The sequence below is a fragment of the Python bivittatus genome, unplaced genomic scaffold (genome assembly GCF_059951505.1).
Source record: "Python bivittatus isolate LINGU-HERP-01145 unplaced genomic scaffold, Pbiv_v1 ctg000020_np1212, whole genome shotgun sequence".
Taxonomy (NCBI): domain Eukaryota; kingdom Metazoa; phylum Chordata; class Lepidosauria; order Squamata; family Pythonidae; genus Python; species Python bivittatus.
The window spans coordinates 78,098,167-78,122,413 of NW_028277030.1; the positions used below are offsets into that span (position 1 = coordinate 78,098,167).

At 36.1% G+C, this 24,247-nt stretch overlaps 1 protein-coding gene across 1 annotated transcript in view; it reads right to left on the reverse strand.

Annotated features, from left to right (window-relative positions):
- SYNE1 (spectrin repeat containing nuclear envelope protein 1) overlaps nucleotides 1-24,247 on the reverse strand; it is a 246,712-nt gene that overhangs the window by 93,225 nt on the left and 129,240 nt on the right. Inside the window, exons 81-96 of the mRNA XM_088142170.1 lie at nucleotides 23,026-23,166; nucleotides 20,938-21,105; nucleotides 19,157-19,318; nucleotides 18,308-18,502; nucleotides 17,077-17,250; nucleotides 14,939-15,130; nucleotides 12,863-12,997; nucleotides 11,426-11,532; nucleotides 8,382-8,538; nucleotides 7,064-7,195; nucleotides 6,731-6,886; nucleotides 5,091-5,300; nucleotides 3,937-4,038; nucleotides 2,990-3,109; nucleotides 2,161-2,361; nucleotides 560-733 (exon numbers count right to left, since the gene is read on the reverse strand). Of these exons, the coding sequence (XP_087998296.1) occupies nucleotides 560-733; nucleotides 2,161-2,361; nucleotides 2,990-3,109; nucleotides 3,937-4,038; nucleotides 5,091-5,300; nucleotides 6,731-6,886; nucleotides 7,064-7,195; nucleotides 8,382-8,538; nucleotides 11,426-11,532; nucleotides 12,863-12,997; nucleotides 14,939-15,130; nucleotides 17,077-17,250; nucleotides 18,308-18,502; nucleotides 19,157-19,318; nucleotides 20,938-21,105; nucleotides 23,026-23,166 (2,526 nt within the window). The remainder of the gene's footprint in view (nucleotides 1-559; nucleotides 734-2,160; nucleotides 2,362-2,989; nucleotides 3,110-3,936; nucleotides 4,039-5,090; nucleotides 5,301-6,730; nucleotides 6,887-7,063; nucleotides 7,196-8,381; nucleotides 8,539-11,425; nucleotides 11,533-12,862; nucleotides 12,998-14,938; nucleotides 15,131-17,076; nucleotides 17,251-18,307; nucleotides 18,503-19,156; nucleotides 19,319-20,937; nucleotides 21,106-23,025; nucleotides 23,167-24,247) is intronic.

The window sequence follows — 24,247 nt, forward strand, 5'->3', positions numbered from 1 at the left end:
ACTTTTATTGTCTCTTGATACATTAAGCAAGGATGAATATTTAACTTGAAGTAATCAGAAAAAAAAAGGATAAAGTGCCACCTCTTCCTTTACCAACCTTTGTTTATTTGCAGTTCCCTGATTTTTTAAGTATATTCATCCAGAAAGAAAAAACAGGGAGGGATAAACATATGTAAATTAGGGGAAATATATAGATATATGTGAAGATTAGGGAATATTCATTGCAAAAAGAAATTTGGAAAATTGGATACAAGAATGTGTACATTACAGAAGTATATACAAAAATTGGTACACATTTTTGAGATTTTTTGCCAAATAAATCATATGTTTATAATAAAAAACTAATATGAAAATGGGATGGAAGATGAATTTTTAAAATGATTTTGGAATAGCTCAAATGACTTTGAACTTGTACTTCAAAGTATTTGATGTTTTCAGGAAACAAATTTCTCCTATCCACAAACTTTTGTATAACTTTTCTTAAGAAACTGCTACTGGCAAACTGAATGAAACAAGTTAAAATTTACCCATTTAAAACAAAGGAAAAAAAACCCCTTACCTCTAGAATATATTCCAGCTCCACTCCTTTCTTATGAGCTTGTTTTAACACTGCAGAGCCTTGTGCCATTAGATCTACATGGATCTGAGTTTCCTTCATAAGAGCAAAGCTGCTTATTTTTCTAAAAAGTGTTTCTGTGAGGATCATGTGTGCCTCTAGTCCTTGGAAATATTCCTGAGAATATGATCATTATTTGTTATTAACCTGGATAAATTCATTAGTATTCAACACTTCAATATGATTATATACTACTGTAGTACAAACCATCTAAAATTTTAACCTCCTAATCGTCCGTGTCACATTTATGGAACAGACTCCGCTGCAGAATTTATTCAGAGTATGCATCTTTCTTACCTAAAAAACTTTTATCTTTAAGAGAAGGTTGAATTTATATTCCTTCCTCACAAGCATACTAGGAATCAGAATGTTTGTTTTGTTTCAACTCCACATAAGAAACAAGTATCCTTAACATTTTTAAATAATGTGTTTTTGCATTTAAACTCCTCTATATCACAAGACAAAATAGCAGTGTTTATACAAATACATCCAAGATTAAAACACAATTTTGAAACATAGTTATTTAAAATATACACTCTAGTTACTGCACTAACAAAACTTGTTTACTCCTTATGGAATATATTCCAGCTGGGAAATCTATTCCATTATGACTCAAGCCCTAATCACCTTGCACTTAGACTACTACAATTCACTTTATATGGAGCTACCCTTTAAAACAACCCAGAAGGTACAACTGGGACAAAATATAGTGGCTTGGCTACAGATGATTACATTTTAAGGAATTACAGCTGTCCTTCAGTTACCACAATGGTTGCTAACAGAGATCCATAGGGTTCCTACCCTGGACATTCATAAAGTCATTGAAAATTTGGCTGTTATCCCAAGCGTGGTTGAGTCCCTATAGGGTGTTTTGAGAATTTGCCTTCTGGATCTCTCTATTATTTTTTAAAAAGTGTAAGTTGCCCAGAGTTGTTTGGAGTTGGGTAGCCTCTAAATTGTATTAAACAAACAAACAAAGAAATAGGTTTCTGGGCCCAATCCAAGGTGCTGGTTTTAATTTATACAGTCCTACATGGCTGGAAACCAAGACTTAGCCTGTCATGTCTTAAGAATGGCTGCCAAGAATCTCTACCTCATGTAAGGTGAAAGAAGTGGCAATCCAAATTAGGGAATATTTTGCCTCCTTGAGGTACGTGGAGCCCCCACCTTCTTTGCTTTTTGCAATCAAAAGCATTTTATTCTGACAGGTTTCTGGTGCAGATGATGGACAGGGGCTGCCTTGGTAGTCTGTTTTCCATGGTTCAGGGTTTTGTTGATTATTTTCATTATGCCTATCTTTTGTATAGTCCTTTTATTATACAAGAGTCATTTATTATATGAGTCTTTTGAGGTAAGTATTTGCATAAATAAATGAAACTTTTTTTAATGATCATTAGCTTTAAAATTATTCCAAACAGCATTTAATCACATTGAAACAGCTACTCTCTTTCTAGACTGGATAACAGGAGAATTACAGAACAGGACTTTATTGTATGACAGCAATAGAGAACTCAGTAAATTATAAACATATGAATTGCATTTACCTTGTGCTTGTCAAGAAGCTGTTGGATTTCCTCTTTGGAGGCAACTATCATTTTTTGATCAACTGCCATCTTTTCTTTCCCAGTTTCAGTCAGGTCAGCCAGATCCTGCAAAGCTTGTTCATATTGACCTTTTAGTGCCAGATTTTGGTTCAGTCCACTACGCCGTGATCCTATGATCATGATCAACTCATCATACATATCCTGACATAGGAAAAGAAAAAGCAAAAATTTACAATCACAGAAAAAAAAAAGAATTTAAATATCAATAATGGCTACATTCTGTAGCTCCATTTGTTATATGGTTCTGTTGTTTTTTATCAGAAAGCCTTAGAACAAATTGAACCAAATCATCCAAAACAATGCATTTTGTAGTCACTGAATTATGAAATTGTCTAAAGGAATCCACTGTGTGATGGATCAAATGAGATTTCAAAACTCATTGTTGCAAGTGACTGTACTGTATTGCACTGTATTGTAACTGATTGTAACAAGTGATTTTAACAGAGTCTTTTGCATAATAATTTTAAGAGTTCAATTACCATCACATCTGTCTAGGAAGTCTCAGGGCAGGTAATGGCAGTCAGGATAAGTGAGCTAAATATGAGCTACGTTAATTCCTTATGAGCATTACATTTCCACCAAAATTTTGTTTTTGAACATTAGTTGACAGATGAGGCAAACTCAACGATTTTTGCAACCCTCTGAAATTATTTTACATCTGTTTCATATTAAATAAATTTCTTATGTATAAAGTATACATAATTCATTAGCACAAAAAGGAAAGCAAATACTATGTTGAGAATTGCAAACATTCCAATAGTTTTGTTACCTGAAGTTTGGATAACTCTTGCATGAAAGATTGATCAATTTGCAGTTTATCTCCACGTTTCTTCAGTTCAGTGATTCCTCCATCTAATTCTTTCAGTCCATGTTCTACTTGCTCAATGGCCTATGTAAAGAAGAATATTTAACTGTAATATCAAAAGAAAGCTAAATTTCAGGGACCCTTGATGTCAAAAATGGAAATTCAGTAGAGATGTTGAGGTTGCTCAGTGTGGTCTGATACTTATATGAGATAAAGCTAAAACTAAATAACATTCTAAACTGTAGTCTGATTGTTAAATGTTAAAATCAAAACAAGAAGTCTCTCAATGAGAAACACTTATAAGAACAGAAAGGTATCTATATCTATCTATGAAGTTCAGTAGTATCAGATAATCTTTCTCCCTACAGAAAATAATTCATTCACCACTTTCCAATGCTATGTAGCCAAAGAAGAATTCTGATTGCATTCCATTCATGAAAGACAAAAGAAAGGCTCAAACGTTTGGATAACAAGCTGTGGGAACCATTATTAGTCTCAGTGAACATTTTGGCTTCTTCAGGAGCATGCTCATTATTTTTGTCCACATTTAAATGCTCCTCTAATTTGCCAAGTAAGAATTCACCGTTAATTTTACATATATTTTCTGCTGTAGTGCTGTTCAGTCAGGTTAAGAAATGTAAGTGCATACTGTACATATAATCTACACAATGTAAGAAAAGAAAACTAAATTGTTACTGAAATTTATTACACTGCCAAAGAGAATTCTTTTTCAAAGGCATGTCTATTTACTCCCATACAAAAAGTATTTCAAAGTTAGGCATTATTTATTCGTTAGAATAAATACTGACAGGCACTGCCTGTACTCTGGATACTATCTTCTAAGTAATTTTTTTGGTATTCATTATACTGTATCTTTCTTCAACCTTATGAATATAAAAATACAATAGTACCTGTATTTGTTCTGTTTCAGGACGTTCAACTGCTTCTGCTAGTTTCTGCAGCGCAATATACTTATTATCAGCCAATAAAGTAAACATCAACTTCAGGTCATTCTGTTGGTGATTGAAAAAAAAAGAAAAGTTAATTATATGAAAATAACAAAATGCTTGTCATTATTGCCCAAAGCTTTTTTATTGCTCAACTTTTTTTCCTTGTGGTTTGTGATAACAGGCACTTTTCTAGTGATAAAAACTTTGAGCACTAACTCAAATCTTCATTAGAGACTGTTGTGAACCAGAGGAATTCCCACTTCCTGTGCAGTTACTAAGTGACTAGCAGCACTCAACTTGTACTGTACATCGTGCTGATAGCTCTAGTCAGGAAAAAAATACTATGCTAATTCTAGTGTGTCATTAAATTGTTACTTAATGAATCACCTTTGTAGTTCAACAGTTTTTCAAAACAGCTCAGAAAAGCACCCCATTTTCAAGTACCACACAACTGTTTAACACTGGGTCAACTTTTAAAACAGTCGGTAATGCTGAACAATGTGGCTATTATTGCCTTGCTACTTAGTACATTTCTGAAAATAAAGTTCACACTGTGTTCATACAAGGGCTACCAGGTTTACCTTGGAGTTTTGTCTGGGGATGTTGACATGGCAATCATGTAATTTTTGGCATCTCTGTTTATTTACTTATTTACCTCAATATGCCTTGGAAAAATTGGTAATCTTTGTACTGAGCCCAATCCTGGAGGATCATTCTGAGACTGAACATATTGCAGACATAGCATCTGACATACCACAAACAGCAATTGGGTCTTTTTACTACCATATTTTTACATAAACTTCTGATAGCAAGACAGCATCTATAGAAATATATTTTGTGTGTGTGTGTGTCTTGTGTGTACCTTTGACTCAGTCCTGACTCCTAACGAGTCCCTACAGTTGGCCATTGTATTCTTCCTAGGGCTGATAGAGTGACTGGCCCAAAGTCACCTGGCTGGCTTTGTATCTAAGGCGGGACTAGAATTCAGTCTCCTGGCTTCTAGCCTGGTGCCTTAACCACTACATCAAACTGGTTCTCAGAAATATAATTGGATTACCCACATTTCAAAATGTATCAGTACAGAGGAATTCTTAAGAGAATAGGACAGAATCTACCTGAAAATTCAGTATCTGCTGGAGTCTCTCTTTCATATGCTGGCATCTTTGGTTTACTAGTGTCTCTAGTAATGTTAATCTCTGTAGCAAACAGTCCAAAGTGTCTTCTATAACATCTCGATTATCAACACTCTCAGGAAACATGTGAGAAAATAAATCCTTGCTCTTATCCATTTTTTCTGTCATTTCCTTGATATCTTTAGCAAGAGACTAAAATGTATTCAAATAAAAACAACATGCTCTTAAAATCAACACTCTGAAAAAACAGATGATCAGAGATGATTATGAAAACAAATAATATACAGGTAGTCCTCAGGCTATGACCACTCATTCAGTGAGTGTTCAAAGTTACGATGGCGCTGAATGAGTGGTACTTACGACTGGTATTTGGAGTTACGGCCATCGTAAACATCCCTGCGGTCATGTAATCGCAATTCAGGTGCTTGGCAACCAGCTCACACTTATGACGGCTGCAGCATCCCACGCACCCCCCATGTCACTGCCATTTGCAACCTTCCCTGCCAGCTTCTCACAAGGAAAGTCAATGGGGAAGCCAGCAGGGAAGGTCACAAGTTGCTCCCATAAGTTGCTCCTGCTGCTTTTCCCCAGAGGATCCCTGGGATCTCATACTCTGTAGCACCTTCCCTGCCCACCCACACTCCATAGAGTGCCCACCCACAGCACCCCCCTGCCCACAGTTCTGCTTACCCGCCAGTGCTCTGTAGCACCTTCCTGCAGCACCCCCCAACCCCCCATGGCACCTGTGTACCCCCTGAGCTCCATAGCACCTGCCCACAGTCCTCCCGTAACACCCGCGCACCCCCTGTATTCCTTGACTGGGACTCCCACCTCTTCCTGTTTAACAACCCGTGTGGTCCTGGGGTTATAACTGCAACTGGGACTGTTGTTGCTAACCAATGTGGTCATGTGACATTGTGCTTTACAACCACATTGCTTAGTGATGGAAATTCCAGTCCCAATGGTCGTCATAACCCAAGGACCACCTGTATGTTCCCCCCCCCACAAAACATGTTTCTTATTCATATTAGCAATAGGAGTAGCTATAAGAATTATATCTCAAATCTAAACAAATTTATCCAAATCCAATGGTTCTAAAAGCTCATGGTAAATGTTAGGTGAGAAGGATGGTCACAATATCTCATTTCTCTCTTGAGTATATGAATCATAGTTTCAACAAATCACATAGGCTGTTCATTTATTTTCCAAAGAGTGGTATACCTGTGGCCTCTTACTCTATGGCTTATTTTGGATAATGTATGTGTTGCTACAGTCTAAGAAACCAATTTGGTCATACCTGGAAATGACTTGGTCTACTTTGATTTATAGTCTAGGAGTGCAAAGGGCAGCACTATACCTTTTCCCTAACAATGGAACACTTTTCATCAGCAGATGTCTGCCACAACCACACAGAAGTTAGTTTCATAAATGTTATGATATACCTTAGGGACTGACTTTAATGCAAATGAAATACCCTTTTCTGGCATAAGGTTCAGTAAAGGTGCAAAGGTTTTTTGCATCTACTCTTCATGATTAATGCTGATAAACATATCTTGTATAGCCTTATCTTTCAGTAAATGAAAAAGGGTCAAATTTAACTGATGGGTTAATGGCTCTCTTACTTCTTGATTATCAAGGCAAGTTTCTGTCACTTCTGGTAATAGGGCCGTGGCAACCAACAAATGTTCTTCAACACCATCTAGCCAGGATGAGGTGGCTGAAACGCCACTGAATAGCTTTTGCTCAAACTGCAGACTCTCCTTCTCTGCACCTCTAGCCTGAATAAATGAACAAAAAGGAAAAGAGACAAGACTGTTACTCTAGTTAAATATCTGGAGAGAGATGGGGGGGGGGAAGAGTTTGCAATTATATAATTTTTAAAAATCAACTAAAACTTGTATAACTTACTCTAAAAAACTGTAAGATTTTTAAATGAACAAAACAAAATATTCTACCTGGGAAGGAACACTTTTAAAAGCCTCATTCAAACCAACCAATAAAGATTTAACTGATGTTTTATCTTGAGTCTGCCCTTCTTCTTTGTGCAGCGACATGCCAGACATAAGCCTGTTTGGTCTACTGTAAACCTGTTGGGGGGAAAACCGATGATTAAAGTATTTCAGACACATGAGAAAAATAAATGAAACTTTTTTTTTCTTTTCCTTATCCTGTTAGGGTTGTTTAGATATTTATTTATTTAACAGCATTTGTATACTGACCCAATTGAAAAACACTAGACAGCAAACTACAAGGACAGCATTATTAATCAACAATTCAAACATTATAATTTGCCTTGCCCAAGCCAACTCCACTACCTGGCCTGATCATCTCGAGAAGTCCTCCTGAGAGGCTGTCATCTTTGTAAGGCTGATGGAATTTGTACAAGTTGGCAACTCTTGGACAAGACGGCCACAGATTATGGAACATGAATGGCTTCTCCACTTCTAATATTCTAGAAGATTGTTAAAACCCTCCTAATCTTGATTAGCTGTGGACGTTCCTCTGTGTATCTTCTTGTATAATGTGGGGGCTATTACTGAGTTGGTCTGCTGTAATTCAGAACCTAAGAGAGATGTACTGACCATCTGCACATTCTCTAACCCCACAGCAGGCCTTACTCATATCTGAATATTTATTTTTGATCAGGGAAACTATTAATCTCCTTGCCCATTCACAGGGGGTACTTGAGTAAAAAAATCTGAAAAAGTCTCTATCTTTAAAAGCTGAGAGATAAATTGGTTTTTAAAGTGAAAACAGTCCAGTTGCTGAAATTTCTGAAATCTTATTTCATTCCTTTACAATAAACCTTATTAAATGAAACTCCAGGAAAATTGCATGCCAAAAGCTTGGCACTTGCCTTCTGGTTCATAACTCTTTCATTGTCACATGGGAGTGGAAATTTCAGCAGGCCCTCTTTCAAAGTTTGGACCAGATGGCTATAATCACGCTTGGTAAAGCAGTCACTAAAATAACTAAATACTACATCATATGTGGTTATAGATAATAACCAGCACCGTGAAATGGTGAATCTAGTGCAGCAACCTCAAGATAAGGGTAATTTTAGAACAGACGGTTGCCCCTGCTAGCAGTCTGCCTGATGCACCAGCTGCAGCTTCTGAGTGTCTTCAGAGGCAGCCCCACATAAGCTGTGTTGCAATAGTTAGATGTCAGATGGATTTTTCTTTTACATTCTGCGTAAGAAACATTGCTAAGCTACACCTTTAATACTGTTCATGTGAAAAATGCCAAAAATAATTCTGAAAGGCTACTTACTGGCTGCTTTTGTTCTTGTTCCAGTGCATTCTGCAGAAGCCTGTGCTTAATGCTGAATTCTTGATTAAGGCTTTCCCATTTCATTTTCATTTGATCTTCAACTGATGGCTTTTCCCCTTCTAAGCTCAGCTCTTCCGTTAGTGTATCTGGCTTCCTGCTATCATATGAAATATAAATACAAATCATGATGGTGGAATTACAGTGATTGTACAGTTAGCATTTCATATGAACAGAAAACCATCAGAATTTCATTGACTTCTCAAATCATGCAAATTAGGGTGGATTGTTGGAAGGCACTACATGAGGATACAAATTTTCATATAACAGGACCTGACAATGAGCTTGGTGGCAGCTCTCTTCTCCTCCACAATACTTGCTTTTGGCTATACAAAGAATTATGCAGATATCTGAAGCACTTCCAGACTAAAATTGCAAAATATCTTTAGAGGGAAACTTGTTTTGCTGGAACTTGATGCAATGGACTTTGCATACAGTGGATCAAATTTGTAATGCGATTTACATTGTTACACAAATGACACCATTTGCCTCATTTTATATCATTTCATTATGCAAATCACCTAAATGATTTATCCCCCCCCATCATTACAGAAATACAAATTATATAACTGAATACAAATGATGTAATCTGTTCCATTTGCATGATAATATCTTCATGCAAATTATGTAAATCCCCCCAATGTCCTTCTTTCCAATGCAGAGGACATTAATGAATAACAGATAACCCCACCCTTAATTGTTCCATTAAAATGAGGTATTAATCTATCAACCACTGGAGTTGGGTGGCCAATAAATTTAAAATGATCATGATGATGTTATATTGCTGTTTAAAACCATTTTCCATATTGATAATATAAAGGAGCTAAGTAATAAATTTATTTTAAATTAATCTAACAATTCAAGAGGAGTTGTAAATTAAATATAGTAAATATTAATGAGTTGCTAAGGCTAAAGTTTTCAGGTACAATAAATTTATCCTAAACTATGCTGAAAAATGCTACAGGTAGTCCTTGCTCAATGACCATTTGTTCAACGCGTTTGAAGTTACAACAGCCTTCGGAAAAGTGCTTTATGACCTGTACTCACACTTACGACCATCACAAACCATCGCACCAACCCCCACGGTTACATGATCGCGATTTGTGACCTCTTTTATGACAGTCATTAAGGTTTTTATGACAGTCATTAACACCATGGTTGTTAAGTGAATCACATGGTCATTAAGCAAATTCTAGCAAAAAGCATTCATTGGGGAATCTGGATTTGCTTAACGGCCATGTGATTCCAATAGAGGCAAATATGTGTAGCTCAGGGTTGAACTGTGGAGTCCTTGGGGTTCTCTGAGCTTAGTTCTTTTCTTGCAAACATTTCATTACCCGACTAGGTAACATCTTCAGTGCTAAAATGGGATGGGGTTTGCTCTCTATTTATATACTGTGCCATGCTTTGCCAGTGCTGGTGGGGGTGGGGGTTTTGTTTTGCTCCTCTGGTAGTTCCTTGATTAGCATATGTTTACTGTTTGATTGTGTGCCTGGTGGTGATTGCTGGTGAGGCGATCTTCTGGTCTTTTGTCTCTTTTGAATAGTATGTAGATACTATTTAGCTTTTTTTTTTTTTCTTGTCCTACTGGGTCTTTTGGTTCACTTAAGATATTTTGGAGTGATTTTGTTGGTTTGTGTGCTACAGAGATGCCATGTGGTTGTAATGGTGGTTTCTGAGATGTTTCTGATGTATGGCAATGTGATCCTTTTCATAGCTTGTGTTGGTTGTGCTGTAGTAGGTTGAGTGGTCAGGCACTTTTTGATGAAGTTGCATGGATATCCATTTTGTTGGAAGATGTTGCATAGGTGGTCTGTTTCCTTTTTCTGCTGTTCTGGGTTGCTGCAATGTGTTTGTGCTTAAGTAAACCAAAAGACCCAGTAGCACAAGAAGGAAAAACAGGAGTCATCTACAACATACAATGTAAGGACTGTAACAAACACTATGTAGGACAGACAGGCAGAAGACTGACACAGCACATCCACGAGCACCAGCTAGCAGTCAGAAGACATGATGAAAACTCCTTAATCTCACAACAGATGGACAGACTTAACCATAGTTTTAACTGGGAAACTGTCAGCATTTTAGATCAAGCTAAATCCAAAAATGCAAGAGAATTCTTGGAGGCTTGGTATTCAGACAAGGCAGCAATTAACAGACACATAGAGATAAACAGCATCTACATACTATTCAAAAGAGACAAAAGACCAGAAGATCGCCTCACCAGCAATCATCACCTAGATAAGCAAAGGTTACCACGAGGCACACAATCAAACAGTAAACCTATGCTAATCAAGGAACTACCAGAGGAACAAAAAAACCCCCCACCCCCACCAGCACTGGCAAGGCATGCCACAGTATATAAATAGAGAGCAAACCCCCTCCCATTTTAGCACTGAAGATGTTAGCTAGCTGGGTAATGAAACATTTGCAAGAAAAGAACCAAGCTCAGAGAACCCCAAGGACTCCACGGCCATGTGATTCATTTAACAACGTGATTTGCTTAACGACCATTGTAAAAATGGTCATAAAATTAGGTCCAGTCACGTGGTAACTTAATTAATGACCATCCCACTTAACAATCAATTTTCCAGTCCCTGTTGTGGTCATTAAGCCAGCACTGCCTGAATTTTGGAGCCTTCCATAAGAAATGAACCTCATTGCTTTGAGATTTATGTCTGAAGCAGTCTTCCTGAAATTTTCTCCTCCAGATATAGTGATACTATAATTTCAGGAATCCCCAGTGCATAGCCATCTTGGAGAGCCTCAATTCAGGGAAGCCTTGTCTAAAGAGACCCTCACAGATTCATTCAATCTTATGTATATCATCTTATCATTCTTTTAAAAATGGTGAGACAGAAAAAAATACTTATATACTTAGTCTGCACTTGACAAACACTTGAATTTAATTATTTTAAATGTAAACTATTCTTTTTTACATAGTCTCGTTATCAACGAAGATAAAGTATTTAAGCATAAATATTCACCTAGAATAAGGCATATCTGAAAATGACTGTTGAGATAAAATTTCCTCTCCGCGACTTGCCACTGAACGAAGTAGATTCTTTTGCTCTGCTAGCTCTTTCTCTAGTTCCTAAAAAAATAAACAAAGGCAACTGCCTTAAAAATATATTTCTATTAATGAAAACTAGCGTTATAATTGTTTGGAAATATTTTACGTAGAAAGAAAAAATGAACTGAAATCAATGTATGTATATGTTTTTCAATAGTCAGTTTGATTTTTTCCAGAGAGCCACTGACAGAATTATATGAACTACAGTTAGGTTCTCCTAATTTTGGAATGCCCTTTCTCCCACAGCTTTTCCAATGCAATGAGAAAGATGATAGTGCCTCCTGTCTATCCATTCTCAGAGGCGTTACATACTCAGATAGTAGGCATATAATTAAGTACAGGACACATCCCTTCAAAAAAAGTAAAGTAAGGAATAAACTAGAGACATGTATGGCTGGGAGCAATTTCCTGTAAGTTTCTATAATGTAAAAGCAGCAATAGGAGAGAAATGAAGCAGATTAGGGCTTTGTTCTTTGGGGAAGAACCCTTAGCCCTTTCATTCTAAGCTTTTTTGAACAAAATCATACCAAACTGCTATTTGTCATGATGAAGAAAAAGAGGTACAAGATTTGTAACAAGATTTGACATACAGCAGCTTTCATAATTTCCAGGAAGATTATTTCATCTCTCACCTATACACATTATCAAAATTTGTCTTGAGGCTACATTTGTCTGTTCTCTAATTGGTCCAACAAAAATAACAATACTGTAAAGTGCTTGGAGCAGACATTAAAATGCTGCATATTAAAAAATGGAAAAGATTACAGGATGCAACAGAACCACTGTGGAAGGATTGTAGGAGGAGAACTGTATTAGTCTATAGTGGCAACAATTGTTATTATATAGTAAGGCCTTATTATATAATAATGGAAGTAACAGAGTAATAGTAACAGAGAATCTTATTTATAGTAATGGAAGTCTCTGTATATTATAGGCTGTACTTCAGTGTCGTATGGTTTAATTGGTCCAGTCATACATTTATTATAGATATTCACAATTGGAAACAGCATGCAAAGACCTCTACAGTTTATAAATTCCAAAATGAATAGGGTTCCAGTTTGGGCTGGAGACTGTGTTCAGAAATTTACACATTCAGGCTTATCCACTGCAGATATCCAGGCTCTCTATATGAAAACAGGAAGAGGGGCTAGGAAAGCCACACCACGTTGAGAAGAGTGTTACTGACATAGACATCCTGTACCTCAATTACACAGAGCCTCATTCATGATTAATGAGTAAAAAGAGTTTAAGATCATTCCTTAATCGTCTACATATATCCATGCAGAAATAAACACAATCAAAATCTCTAAACACATTTAAAATTTGCGTTTATTCAGGACAACACGCTCACTTTCTGTCTTTGTAGGATGCTTAGCTGCTGTTGTGAACGGGTTGTCTGGGCCTGAGCCAACCACTCTTGGACACTGGGATCTTGAGCTGTGACCAGATCTGATTCACACTCCTCCTTTTCCTGCAAAGCTCCCTGCTTTAATGAAGAAAAAAAGGGGTGGATGTGAGTAGGAAATACAAGCAGAATATGGATTTAGGAAAACAGGATTGCTATTTGAAGTGCAACTTTTCTAGTTCTTAGCATGATGATTAATATCCAGATTAAAGGCTTCTAAAATGGCAATCTGGGTTTCTAAAGAAAGTTTACTCAGAAGGCAAGGTATCTAAGGCAAGTATGGGGGTTTTGGGTAGAAAAGAGGTAGATGTGGCAAGAGGTGGCTTGTTTTGATGGACAGAATCTCATCTTTTAAAGACACAGCTCTATTTGACCTCTTTGTAAATATGATGAATTAATCTGGGAATGCAAGAAGTTTGTTTACTGTACCTTGTTACAATGATGCCTATTTCATGCCATTCAGAGTCAAATCTGTATCAAATTACTCAGAACAGCTTCTTAAATTATTTCCACATGTCTCACCTTATTATTTGCAGGGTTTTTCAAGATCAATATCTGAAATTACATGAGCTTTTAAGTCACTAATTTAGATCAGGGTTGGAATTAAAAAAGAATGGTATTCCTAATTTTAATATTCTATTTTATCTGGCAATGTGATTTGGCACACTGGCCAAAAGTAAGTTTTACTACTGTTCTTCAGGAACTGCAAGCCTCTGGTTACTATCCCTGAAAAATATCTTATGCTTTATCATCTAACTAAGAATTAAATATATAATAGGACTCATGTGCCAACAGATGTCTGGAACAAACCAGCATGCTGAAAAAAATGACATTTTGTCACTTTTCCTCACCTTCATGGATTCCTATGAATGTGATAAAACATCAGACTGTGAACACAGTAAATTAAAGTTAGTGACCTACCCCAAGGACAGATATTTTAAAAAGAGGTTTGAAATGGTAATGTATATGAATGAACTGCTCATTCAACATGGTAACTCTTCTATGTAGAAATAAGCCAACCAACCAACCTGGCAGATGATGTCCTAATTCAAAAGCTATGTTGAGAAGAAGTGGGAAGCCTTAATGTGCATAGGCAAGTCCATGCATGTATTCTATTCATAATGATCAGTGAGACATCCATATTGAAACTGAATTATTACATCAAACAAACTCCAAAATTAAAACACGCACCCTTACTCAGTTAAAGGACCTTACTAATGAAGCCTCTGCTTACCCATTTTCCTAGCCATGTAAACAAAAAAATGCTGTATTAGAATAAAACATTGTCTGCCATCTTCTCTCTGATTTTAACCAGTTAACTGCAATGAATTATTTATTTATTTATTTATTTATTAAATTTTTCAACCGCCCATCTCCCCCCAATGGGGGAACTCTGGGTGATTCACAATAAACATTAGAACATAAATATATAAACACATAAAACCCTAAATTAAAACATAACTAAAAAGAAGAAGGATTAGTAGCTATATCTGACATATGATTTGATTAATGCTGATTTATTTTGCCAAGGCCACAATATTTGAACATTTGTCCAGAAACAAATAATACTCAGCAGAATAGAAGAAGGAGAGACAGTTTGGTACAGTGGTTAAGGCACCAGACTAGAAACCACAGTCCAGTCCCATTTCCAGCTGGGTGACTTTGGGCCAGACTTTGGGCCAGTCACAGCCCTAGGAAGAAGGCAAGGGTGAACCACTTCTAAAAATCTTGCCAAGAAAACTGTAGGGACTGGTCCAAGCAGTTGCCAGGAGTTAAAACTGACTCAAGGTGTGTGTGTATGTGTGTGTGTGTGTGTTTTACACAGAAAAGTAGAAGGTGGGGAATAAAACTGAGCAAGTAAATCAGTTCAGGCAGTTTGTTATTTACTTATGTCAAACATTACAAAAAATAGAAAGGTTACTCTGAGTTCAGATTCTTAACAGTAAACATTGTATTATTTCCCCAATTCCTATATATAAATCCAAAGAATATCATTAAAACCAATTAAAAAGAGCTCCTTACCTGGATGTTGATCTGCTTGTCATGAAGGACTCTCTGTAGTTCCAAAAGACTTCCCTTTAGCGTTCTGAGTTTCAGGGCCAGCTGCTCAGCCTCATCCTTGGTCTGAGCTTTTCCTTCCATGAGAAGGTTTTCATTCTGTACGGACAGCTCAGACAAAGCCACTACCTTCTGCTCAATTTCCACAAGCATATTCTGCAGCAGCAAAAACAACGAAGCAAATTCATACATCCCGAAGCATCCATCAAAAGCCTACCTCCTCATTTTCAACTAAGAGCAAGCCAAATTTATGCTACTGCTCCGTGTTTTCTCTGCAATTTTCTCAGAAATATACTTAAGATATTTTGCATTATTTTTCACTTGTAAAAAAATCTTCAAAAAGGTAACTATAAGGATATAAGTAACAAATACAGTATATGTTGGATGTCACTGTTGCTTATATGCTTATTTCTATTCCATTTCTTTAGTGCAGCAATACGGCAGACAACGTCATCCCTAGGTTATTGGAATAGGCAGATCTCATTTAGTTAGGATGGCAAATCTCTGATGTATTTATTTTGAAATGCAGACAATTCTTCTACATGGTGTACTTCTGCACTTCTCACCCTTCCTTCCCTCGTTGCTCTGTTGAATTGGTAAGCTTCTTCTCACAGTGGATCTTTCTGATTGGTGCACAAATGGCCTAAGATCCTCTACATAATCTTCTTTCATTAGAAAGCGACTTAAAGGGACAAATCTCTGGCGTATTTATTTTGAAATGCAGACAATTTATTTATACACAGTGCTAAATAAGTGCCAATATTTTGTGACAGACAAGCTTAAAGATTTCTGTGTTAAATAATTTGCTGTTTGAATCACATTATATTTTTATAGGAATTCTGATGTTGACATCGATTTGAGGTATGCTAGCAGTTTGTCTAAAACTATTCTTAAAGGCAATTATATAATGCATAGGTGTCTGGTAGAAATTACAGTGATGTTAAAACGATGCAAATTACATATTTGTGACATGACACAACTACAACATTCTTATCATGTGCAAAGGTGTCATGACACATATGACATTACTCTCTCCCACTACAATAAAGAAACAGGTAAAATGAAACAGGTAAGTCAACCCCCCCTTTTTAAGTTATCTTCCTATTAAACATTGTTTTGTTTCTATTAATACAAGTTTACTAGGTTCTTCATAGATTATCTCTTGTTTTTGCATGTAAATCAGTTCACAAATAATAATTTAGTGACTTGTTTCAAATTTTACAATAATCCTCACTTTTGCTTAAACAAAACAAAGTCTTGAGTTCATATGCTATTCTCCAATAGGACAATCATTTAGAGCTTAGAAGGATTTTCTTCCCTTTTTAAAATACCTGGAGTTTATTAATATGTAAGAACTGAAGAAACTTTTCTGAATACTCTGTGGATTATTAAACAAACCATGACCATAAATCATGGATTGACCTTTATTTGTTTCAACAAATCATAATTTAAACTAACTAGAATTTAAATTTCTTTAATTTACAAAAATTATTTTTTCTTTTCAGAAATTATTATAACTCTTCTTAGTTTAAAGCATAAAAATTTCACTACTGAATCATTAAAAAAATTATTTCCACTATAACTAGACTTTATTGTATGATATTTTAAACCTGAACAAATCACCCACATTCAACTTCACATTCACATTCAACTTCATCTTTCTAATATAACTGGGTATCATATTAAGATACAAAACACTGTATTTTCTGTACACTGTATACAGTGTAATTTGAAAAGCAACTTTGCTCAACTTTAGAACTCATGGCAAATTTTGGAAATTGTTATGTATAGATTCAAATAACTAGAAGAGAAAAATAAACAAGACAATATGATAACAAATTATTGGGATTAAAACATATATTTACATTATCTATTACCATACCTAATTTGTTACAAGAAATAAAACCCTGTAATTTAATTTTGAGACAAATATAACTGGCCTTATAGTATGCCTGTTGCTAAGAGTTGACAGTGATTTGATGGCACATAATCAATGAAAAATAGCATTACTTTTGTGGGTAATATTTAATTTAGTAACACATAAAAAAATCTCTGTTAGTACAGCAGAAATAATATTTAAACATGAAGATATTTTTTTCTACCTGGCAGTCAACCAGTTGAGAATCCATATCCATAGGCTCCTCATCAATCATCAATGTAGTGTTTAGAGATGCTTTTGTATCCAGTAGCCAGTGATCAAGTTCATCTGCTTCAGAGCGATATCTTTGTAGAGCCTGCTCTTGACGCTGTTCTTCTAGTTGCTCATTGAGTTTCTCCTGGGAATTGCAAGCCATTATTTGCAATGTATTTGTTTTCAAATGGACAGAAAACTAAATTTAAGGATACATGTAACAAAATTGAGCAAATAAATGTCTGCTATCCTGATGTGATCTCCTAGACCTGCAAGGTACCTGCAAGGTAGCCAGGATAGAAAAAGATAAGGGTTTTTCACACACTGAGTTTCTCATGGAGAATGGGGAGGAAGTTGAAATGGGCTAAAGAGCTGGCAGGAAGGGAGTTATTGGACTGAGAGAAAGAAAGGGAGAAAATGGCTAGCAAGCAAAGTTGTATTAAAGTAGTTTCAGACTTCTAAAGATGTGCACATTCCTGGGTAATGGAAGATCACCAAAGAGGGGTTGGGGCAATGTACAAGGAGAAGACAACAATTTGAGAGATTAATTTACCCAGTCCAGAATTCCCAGGAGAGAAGTTCTGAAGAGACAGGAATATTAACTTTTTGCGATAAACAATTTATAGTATCAGAATAAAAGTGCCACTAGCATTAGAGCTTCCTCACCAGCAGAGAAGATACAAATCAACCAGTTTCATTCATTCATTCATTCATTCATTCATTCATTCATTCATTCATTCATTCATCCGCCCATCTCACACAAAGTGACTCTGGGCAGCTGCTTATTTTTTTGATGCTCATTTGCCAGCTTGCCCTCTTAATTCTTGATAAAAACAGTTTGAAAAAGGGATATGGTGTACTTTTCATGCTGCAACTTGTCTATTCTACTTGAACCATAACCCTGCAGAGATCAGACCAGAATGCTGGAAGTGTTAACCTGTCCTGTGCAAAAACAAAGAGAAGCACTGTGACTTCTGCAGCAATATTGCAGAATGGGAGTTTCTTGTGTGCAGCAAACCATGCAACTGAAGAATGAAGGAGCCAGGACTTAGTACAATGAAAACCACCCAGCCATGGTGTTGTTTGATTATAGAGGTGGAAAACGTCAGCTTAATCCATCAACATATCTGCGCTCCTCTTTGAAAGATGTTACTTATTTTACTGTACTGTAAAATTAAAACTTTCTTTCAGCATCCTTGTACCTCAAGAAGCTGCTGTTTTCCTGAAGCTTTCATCTTAATAGTGGCCATTCTCTCTGCTAAGACAGTGAGTGTGGACTGCAGAGCCAACTGTTCAGCAGCATCTGTGTTAGATGGCTCAGATACCAGTTCTTCTGCTAATGAGGTTTGTAGCTCACTTATTTCCTCTTGGAGCATTAGAATTTCATCCATCAAAGCCTATTAAAGATAGAAGTTAAACAGGACCAACTTAGTTACATTATCGCTGAAAAAAAAACATGCCTTAAAAGATTAATAAGTTTGAACTGCTGAGTTCCAATGAGTAATATAAACTAGACTCTGAGTAGCCCATGTCATCAGATCCAGTACAGTGAATGTGATCCACAGAGGAATACAAGATTTTATTTATTTATTTAGATATTATAGTATCCAATCACACAAGCATCTAGGCACCTCACAATTACACAGTCATAAAATCACACCAAAAACGCCTATCAGGAACTGATATATCAAGATATTTATAACCACAATACGTTCATTGATTTAAAATCAGTGAGTTAGATTCAGTCTTGTGGCAACTCCACATAAATAAACACCAGCCTTGGCAATGGCTTGCTACTATCCTTACCTGCACTTTACTACAGTAAAAACAAAGGTAACAAATGAGTACTTGGCAAACACATAATACCTTTAAAGTAATATCCTTTGTCTTTTAAGATACTTGATTTTTAAAAATACTTTCGTCACTTTCTAAAAGAAGGCAGAGAATGAAAAAAAGCGTGACATAACTTTGCCATATAGTTGGATCTGAAGACTGGGGACCTGAAATTGAACAAGAAGCAACCCTGTAATTTGCTTATTCATTTATTTTACCTGGTGGCCAGCCATCTGGCTTTCTGGACTCCTATTACTCTCTAGAGCATCATTTAATTTCACCTCAACGGCTTCCATCTTTGTTGATATAGACTGAAGAGAATCTTGGTATTTCTGCTGTCGTTCAAGGGCCTCATAAAGTGTGCGCTGTTTTTCACTAATCTAAAGGGAAAAATTATTTGTAAGTAGAGATTAAACCTTTATAAACTTCTGTATTAAATAATGACAAAATGCACTGAACTAACAATATCTTAATAAAAGATTAAGAAAAAGGAAGTATACAGATATATTAAATGTGTATACAGTATGTAATTTTGTTTTTCATACACTTACTGCTTAGTGATTTTACCTTAGGATTTTAAAAGACATACTACTGAAGACTTTATTCATAAACATTATTGCAATGAAATTTATGTTGCCAAATCTTTACAAAACAGCTCCCAATCTCAAACTATAATTAAATTGCTTTTAGCCTGAGTATATGTGCACGAGTTTTGGCTGAGCTTTTATTATCACTATAATGGACACTGTATTATATTCTTCTCATACAGTTGTAGGTTCCTAATAATATTCAAGAATTAGTCATTAAGGTTGATAAAATTAATGATACAAAATCTAATGTTTTCCTATTTCATGTAATTTCTTTTGTCATTAACCCTCCTCATAGCACATGGATTCATGCTATTGGCATTGGGTACGTAGCCTTTTATTCCCAGATATCCACATGATGGCATGAAGACACTTATTTACAAACTGACAAGTGGCCAAGCTATTTACTAATTACAAGTACTGTTAAGCCGCACTTCAAATATATTTCCAGAGCAGCTGATAAAAAAGAAAAAATAAATAAAACTTAAATATAAAGCACATGAAATGAACATAAGCTAAAACACTTCAGAAAATCAACAAGTCTTTGCCTTGTATTGAAAACATAGCAAGAGAGATGCTGAATCCCTTTTGTGAATCCCTTTTAAGAAAGAACATTTCACAGTGCCCTTTGTTATAATTTATGTTATTTCAGAGGGAGATTCCCACTGAAAATCTTCATCTATGAATGGCCAATATGGAAAAAGCAAACAGACCTCCCAGTACCCTGATACTAAACCTGATGGACTTTAGGGGTCACAATAAGATTTAAGCTTGAGTCTAGAAAAGACTGGGGACCAGAGCAACTGGTTTTGCACTGTTATAATATAATCGCAACACAGTATCGAGTGCTCATTAATAATCCAGGAGCCACATTTGAAACTGCAGCCAAAGCTCCAAATATGACCTGCAACAGCACGTTGCATGGTGGATTGCTCCTCCTGAATATTCCAGGTAATCAGCTATGTCAAACTGTTTATTTATTGTACTTTTTTTTCTCCAAAAGACAGCATTCCATGTCCAAAGAACATGGTCAGTCCCGCATCCCCCATTTTGCCAGTCTTGCCCTCTTTTTTTCCCTTTCAGATTTCCTGCAAGCATGCTAATACCTTATTTGTGGGTGGTGCTATTTTGGATACATAAGAAATAGCACCTGGAGTGTTGAATGGATCAGGCCTCATCTGATTGTTTAAAAGTGCTTTGTGGCTTCTGGAATTTGATTGAACTTGAAGAGGTTATTCAAGGCCCTTGAAAACTTCTGTATGGAAATTTCCTCGTAGTTTCGATGCAACCTCACTTTCAGTCTAGACCATGTATGTCTTTGCAAGTACAGTATTTACTCTGACATAAGCATCAATCCCCATCAACATTAATTGTAATATTTGTTCCGTTCCTCCTTACACCAAAGGACTTACCACGTTTTTCAGCGTTTCCCAAGAACGTTGCAGATCATCCAGTTTAGTACTGGTAATGGACTCTAATCTTGGTTCACAGGATTCCTGAGCAATCGAGGTGCTAGGCTGAATTTGGGATGCTTCTGTCTGCAACTGTTCAGCAGATAAGGCTTGGTAATAAGCAATGTCCTATGAGCATGAGGCAAAATATTGTATTTTCAAAAGAGTTGAAACTTATTCTTGAAATTTCAATAAACTCTAGTTTAGTACTAATGTCTTATAGTTTCCATTTATGGTGTTTTAATACTTCCCATAATTTTTGCCTATATTTTTTATGTAACCTCCTCCCCCCACACACACACTTTGGAACAGTCTTTGAAGATGGCTATGGATGATTTAAGTAAACACAGAACTGAAGAATTATAAATTTGCCAGTTTTTGATTTAACATGGATGATAAAGTAAACATATATAGCACTGCATCCCAGTGTTCCAGGAAACCTCTCCAGCCAGAGAAGAACTTAGTGTTAAACAGTCACATGCTATTTAAAATTTACATGAAGCCAATGACAGACATAACATAAATTTAATTTAAGGTATTACCTGTACGTTTATGATACCCACTTTTTTTTCATTAGTTGCAATGCAAGTAAAATTTGTTTCCTAAACAATTTTTTGGCACAGCTTAAAATATCACTGATAATGATTTTATATTTTTTTAACCTTTAAGTACTTCATAGTTGTTTTAGAGGTAAGCTTTGAATTATCTTGAATTAAGATGATTATCTTTGAATTAAAAGAGCCAATCTCTTTTCAGATTTAATTTCTTCACTGACTATAGGATATTTGCTTCTAAGTTTATGATGATATTTAGTTGGATCCATTCTTCCTCCCACCCACATAATACTTTCTGTGCTACTGGCTGCCATTCAACCCCAAAGCATGATAGAGCAAATTGTTCCTTTCTTCAAATGCTTCAGCCATTTTTCTCCAAATGTATCTTGCATGGTTATGGTTCTAGAGTTCAATTTTTGTTTCATAATTCAAAAGTTTTGTTCCAAAACATTTCAGGCTTATCAAGGATTTATTTTGCATACTTGAGATGATGACCTTTATTATGACTTTTGGACATTTGCTTCTGACAATTCTCTCATGCAGATCATTGTTATATGAGACACTCTGTACTGAGACCTGGAGACAACTACTCCAGTATCAGCTAAATTTTCCAGCATATCCTTTGCAATGAACTGTGAGCTTGGTGTTGGACATCTGAACACCTTTCCTGGAGATTGTCCTAGCCTTCAAGCAAATACCTTAGTGAAAAAAATGAGGCTGAAAAAAGGTTGTATATTTCAGCAAGACAATGTTCTGAAACATACCTGTGAAGTACTTAAAGGAAAGATAAAATTTGGATTGGCCTTCACAGTCCCACAAGTTAAATATTACTGAAAATCTGTGGGAAGATCTCAAACATGCAGTGCATGCAAGGAGACATCAGAATCCACAACATATACTTGGTGTTAAGGAAACTATAACAATTTCTTAATGAGAAAACTTTCATTGTTTTATTCCATTTTATACTTCTTTTCAGTGGGCCCTTTGATATGAAATGAAACCAAAATACTTTTGACTGATAGAAGGGCTGGCCCCATATGTATAGACATATGCAGATACACACTACATGAACTCTTCTGTTGAAAAGAAAGTGATACAAAGAAAACAGCTGAATTCATTTGAAAAAAATGGATTATTCCTGCATAAACGAAACAATGGAAAATATCATACCTCTTTCTGCAACAATCTAGTGACAGAAACAAGACAAAGAGACAATGAAATATTTCTAACATTTTAGCATAAGGTTGTGTTTCCTCAGGTTCTTTTACAATTTTGACATGCTAGACTAATTTTTAAAATGAGAATGAATGGTGATTTCTTAATGATAAACTAAAGGTTCTATATTTGCTAAGCCTGAATGATCTGTACTCAGCAGTTTTTGATTTCTTTTTTCCTGAAAAAAATCTCCACATTACTGAACAGATGAGATACTGCACACTGAGGACCACAGATGTTTGTAGACAGCACAGATGAATGAATGCTGGGAGGGAGATACCTGATTAACAGAAGCATCAGCATTAGCCACAGGTGAAGGAGAGCGACAGGCAGGAGGAGAAGAAATCTCACTGTTGCTTCCCTCTTCCCCAGACTCCTCAGTAACTGGTGACAGAAGTGTGTGACAGCGACCAGCAGTCATCTGCCATGGGAAATGCAATCCCAAAGGACAGGAAGATCATTCAGATACAAGAAAGACTTTGCATTTCATGTCTTCAAAAATGTGGAGTTTCATAAGAACACACTTTATAAGGATCTATGCTTTCTTCTCAAACTTGTAAACTGATCAACTATAAAGAAGGAGAGAAATTCTGAATCTTGATACTAGTGTGGTAGGTTTTGGCAGGCAAAACGTTTTCCACCTCTGTATGATTAGCTGTGCCTATCAAAATCCCTTTTACACAATCATTTAGATCTAGAAGACTCTTCTTTTTGCCTTCTTTTTTCTTTTTCCTGATCACTGTGTATGCACCAAAAGTATGTTAGTAAAGTTGATGAAGGATGAATTTCTGAAGAATTTATACAACAGATCTATTTAGAAACTAATATATCCACAATAATGATAAAACACAGGTGCTAATTTTATCAAGAAGGAAAATATGTGGGAAAAATTACAGAGAGACAACTAGAACATACAGCCAAAGACAATGCAGTTTTCATCCAGATCAACCTACAACACTGGGGTTGCATGGGGTGCTTGAGCTCCTTTATGTAACCGCTGGAAATTCAGCAGCACAAAGAAAATCAGTGCATTTTTGCATCCTTTTATATGGATACCACTGAAGTAGTTCTAACCACCTTATATCATTATTTCATCCACTGTTGCCTTTCCTTCTGCACAAAAATAAGCACAGACCCCTACCACTGCTACTTAGGAACACTGCAAAAAGATGATCAACATGTGAAACTACTGAACACAACAATCATTTAGCTGTGTTCAAGTCATGCAAGTGGAGTTTAAGTACTGTAATCTAACATAGTTTTTTTGTCCTCCCTCCCCATATTCCATCAAACTTCCCCAGCACCCATTTAAGACATCTTATATGAGCAGAAGTACAAAAGCCTAGGAAGCAAACAAAAATGGAGAAATAAAAACAGTGAAGCATGTCCTCTTTTACTGCAATTACTATAGAGATTTCTGAAAGTACCATATAGCACCTCCTCCAGTGATTCCCAGGCAAAACAGATGAGTTTTATACTAAACTATTACTGTATTATCAGAC